Genomic DNA, 1,218 nt, shown 5'->3' on the forward strand with positions numbered 1-1,218 from the left:
GGACGAGGCAAGGCAGGTCTGGGGGTTTTGGGATCTGCTGCTGTTGCAGGAAATGGGGGAGAGATGGAGGAGGAGATGGGTACCCTGTTGGGGTGCACACCCTTGGGAGATGCTATGTCAAATGGTGGGGCATCAGACACTGTGGGGAGTCTGGAGGGCACGGGATGGACAAGATACCTCATGTTCTCAAATCTTCCTCTGCTGAACCAGCCCCCAAAGGATCCTGAGAGGCTTCATGAAAGCATGGTGGGATACAACCTGTCAACCAGGCAGCTAATCCCCCTCCAAAAAGCTTTTACTGACCCTGCTCCTCTGCCCTGCAGCGCTGCAAGGACCGCTTGAACTCCCTGGCCATCTCCGTCATGAATCAGTGGCCAGGGGTGAAGCTGCGGGTGACAGAGGGCTGGGATGAAGATGGGCACCACTCAGAGGAGTCGCTGCATTACGAGGGCCGAGCTGTGGACATCACAACCTCGGACCGGGACCGCAACAAGTATGGCATGCTGGCTCGCCTGGCTGTGGAGGCTGGCTTCGACTGGGTCTACTATGAGTCCAAGGCACACATCCACTGCTCCGTCAAGTCAGGTAAGGCCGGGGAGGTCACTGAGCAGGGCTGGGGGCCAGCGCCTCTGTTGCGGCATGCTCGGGGAGCCTGGCTGGCTGGCAGGGGTGCTCCTGGCAGGGTGCTGGCTTTTGCAGCCTGATTTCCCTATCTGGGGCAGACAGTCGGGTGGGGAGTGAGTCACACACCTGTGGCCAGCAGTGCCATGGGGCAAATTCCCCATCTAGCTCCCATGGACCTTCATCCTGATCCACCCTTTCTACCCTCCTCCTTTTTGCACCCCACATCTCCTTCTCCCCCAGCCTGTCCCCAGTCTGCCCATTGCATCTGTCTCCCCTGCCCCTGTCCTTGCAGTCCCTTTGTGCCTAGCTGCCTGAGCTCAGCCCCATCCAGCCCTGCCCTCCTCCACCGCCAGCTGCTCTTGAGCTCCCGCTGTCTCAGCAATGTCTGTCCCACCCAGACTGTCCGGAGTGGGGGACCCCCAGGCAGGGACGGGCCGGGGTTCCCTGGGATCAGCTCTCTGCCATGCAGCTTCGTCTGTGGAGGGGAGCAGAGCTGGGGGGTGCTGGAGGCAGAGGCAGCTGCTCAGGAGCAAGGGGTGCTGCCGTCGCTGGTGGTGTTTGCTCCCCTCTGTGAGGTGCAGTAAGGCGGCGTGG

At 61.2% G+C, this 1,218-nt stretch overlaps 1 protein-coding gene across 1 annotated transcript in view; it reads left to right on the top strand.

Moving 5' to 3' along the window:
- Window positions 1-311: 311 nt before the first annotated feature.
- The window catches only part of IHH (indian hedgehog), a gene marked incomplete at its 5' end in the record, with an annotated part of 5,025 nt that continues 4,118 nt past the window's right edge, over window positions 312-1,218 (top strand). Inside the window, one exon of the mRNA XM_026852476.1 lies at window positions 312-585. Coding sequence (XP_026708277.1) covers window positions 312-585 — 274 coding nt within the window. The remainder of the gene's footprint in view (window positions 586-1,218) is intronic.

Source organism: Athene cunicularia (genome assembly GCF_003259725.1).
Source record: "Athene cunicularia isolate RWA chromosome 7 unlocalized genomic scaffold, athCun1 chr7_part1, whole genome shotgun sequence".
Taxonomy (NCBI): Eukaryota; Metazoa; Chordata; class Aves; order Strigiformes; family Strigidae; genus Athene; species Athene cunicularia.